Below are 1683 nucleotides of genomic sequence, written 5' to 3'. Positions count from 1 at the left end.
GACTCCTCGGACCGCTCGGCCTGGTACATGGGGCCCGTGTCTCGCCAGGAGGCGCAGACCCGGCTCCAGGGCCAGCGCCACGGCGTGTTCCTCGTCCGCGACTCCTCCACCTGCCCCGGGGACTACGTGCTGTCCGTGTCCGAGAACTCGCGCGTGTCCCACTACATCATCAACTCGCTGCCCAACCGCCGCTTCAAGATCGGGGACCAGGAGTTCGACCACCTGCCGGCCCTGCTGGAGTTCTACAAGATCCACTACCTGGACACCACCACGCTCATCGAGCCGGCGCCCAGGTGCGCGGGGGGCGCGGGCGGCGGGCCGGGAGCTCTGCGCGCGGTGTCGCGGCCTTGGGTCGCCGTGGATGAGGCCGGTGCGTCTGACCCAGCAGGTTGAGCTGCGGGTGCCCAGTTAGAAGAGGGACGCTTTTTGCCTTTCGTCACGTCCTCGGTGTAAATTACCTGCAGAAGCAGGGTTCTGTTACCGGTCTTGAAGCCGGTTTTGGACCACGGATTGAGAATCTGAAGCTAGTCTTGGGCTCCCCGCCCCGCGGGTCCCTCCCTGCCCCCCCACCCCACCCTCCCCGAGTTTGCACACCTTTCAAGGTCTCTGAACTCCACCGTTGGATCTCCTGGACTGCAGCCTTTGGAAACTCGAGAGATGAAAATGCCTTCGCAGTTAGAAACAAAATACCTTTAACTGTGAAATATCAGGGCCATATATTGATACCCTGGTGCCAGGGTTGAAATAAGCCAGGTGTCTATTTTATAATATATTAACTGAAAATAGTGTAAAAGAGGTCGGCTTGAACGAGGAATTTCTTTCTTTTTTTTTAAATAGTTTTCCCCCAAGCTGGGCCCTTAATGAACTGGAAATCCATTTGGTTAAATTCCAAGGTGGAATGAGTCTAGACTAAGAGGAAATTTTGAATGACACTCAAGATTCTACCCTAGTTGAATTTCAGATGTACTTTTTGTATTGAGTTGAATGACTTAGTATCTATTTTAAAATAACCCAGGTTGACACTGAGCATTAAGCATCCCTTTTTCATTTGCTTATTTGCCTTAATATTTTGCTCGAGGCTTCTTTTGTGTAAATTATGCAAAACTTGAGCTAAAGAGATGGCCTAGGATTTTAAAAATAAAAGGTATTTGTTTTTTTAAGTGTGTGCTTAAAAAGGACAGGGTGCTAATACACATTTTTTCAGGGTGAGATGTTTCTGACTTTAGGGATTTGCTGACCAGATAGTAGTCTCAGCTCTGAACATTAGAAGCTGTCACATTGAAGGAGTACGCCCTGGATGCTTCTGTGGACTAGAGGCAGAGAGGAAATAAAGCCCTCATGCTGTAGTGACTGGGAGATTAACTGCTGAACTAAACGGACTTGAAACGCTGGGAGAAAGGGGTTATAAATCAGATACTGTATAACAAAGAGCCAGACACCACGAATCTGATTGGCGAAGCCTCCAGGTCCCCGAAGAGCCTGGTAGCTAGAGTCAGCTTTCAGCACGACGTGATTCCAGTGTAAGAGGCCGGAGGGGCTCTCAGCACCCGCAGCATCGAGACTTCAAATGCATTCGCCTCTCCCAGCGCTCCTCTCAGGCACTGGCTGAGCCTCGCCGCGCGCCGGGCACCTCAGTGCAGCTGTGAGGGAGCGACTCGAGCGCCTTCTTGGTGGAGAGAAAGG

General features: G+C 51.8%; 1 protein-coding gene across 1 annotated transcript in view; it reads left to right on the top strand.

Annotated features, from left to right (window-relative positions):
* The first annotated feature begins 6 nt into the window (after positions 1 to 6).
* The window catches only part of CRKL (v-crk avian sarcoma virus CT10 oncogene homolog-like), a 16853-nt gene continuing 15176 nt past the window's right edge, over positions 7 to 1683 (top strand). The window contains exon 1 of the mRNA XM_010832342.1: positions 7 to 293. Coding sequence (XP_010830644.1) covers positions 28 to 293 — 266 coding nt within the window. The 5' untranslated portion in view covers positions 7 to 27. The remainder of the gene's footprint in view (positions 294 to 1683) is intronic.

Source organism: Bison bison, unplaced genomic scaffold (genome assembly GCF_000754665.1).
Source record: "Bison bison bison isolate TAMUID 2011002044 unplaced genomic scaffold, Bison_UMD1.0 scf7180017860862, whole genome shotgun sequence".
NCBI classification, from domain to species: domain Eukaryota; kingdom Metazoa; phylum Chordata; class Mammalia; order Artiodactyla; family Bovidae; genus Bison; species Bison bison.
Note: the sequence above shows the minus strand (reverse complement) of the source record. Positions and strands in the feature narration are given on the sequence as shown.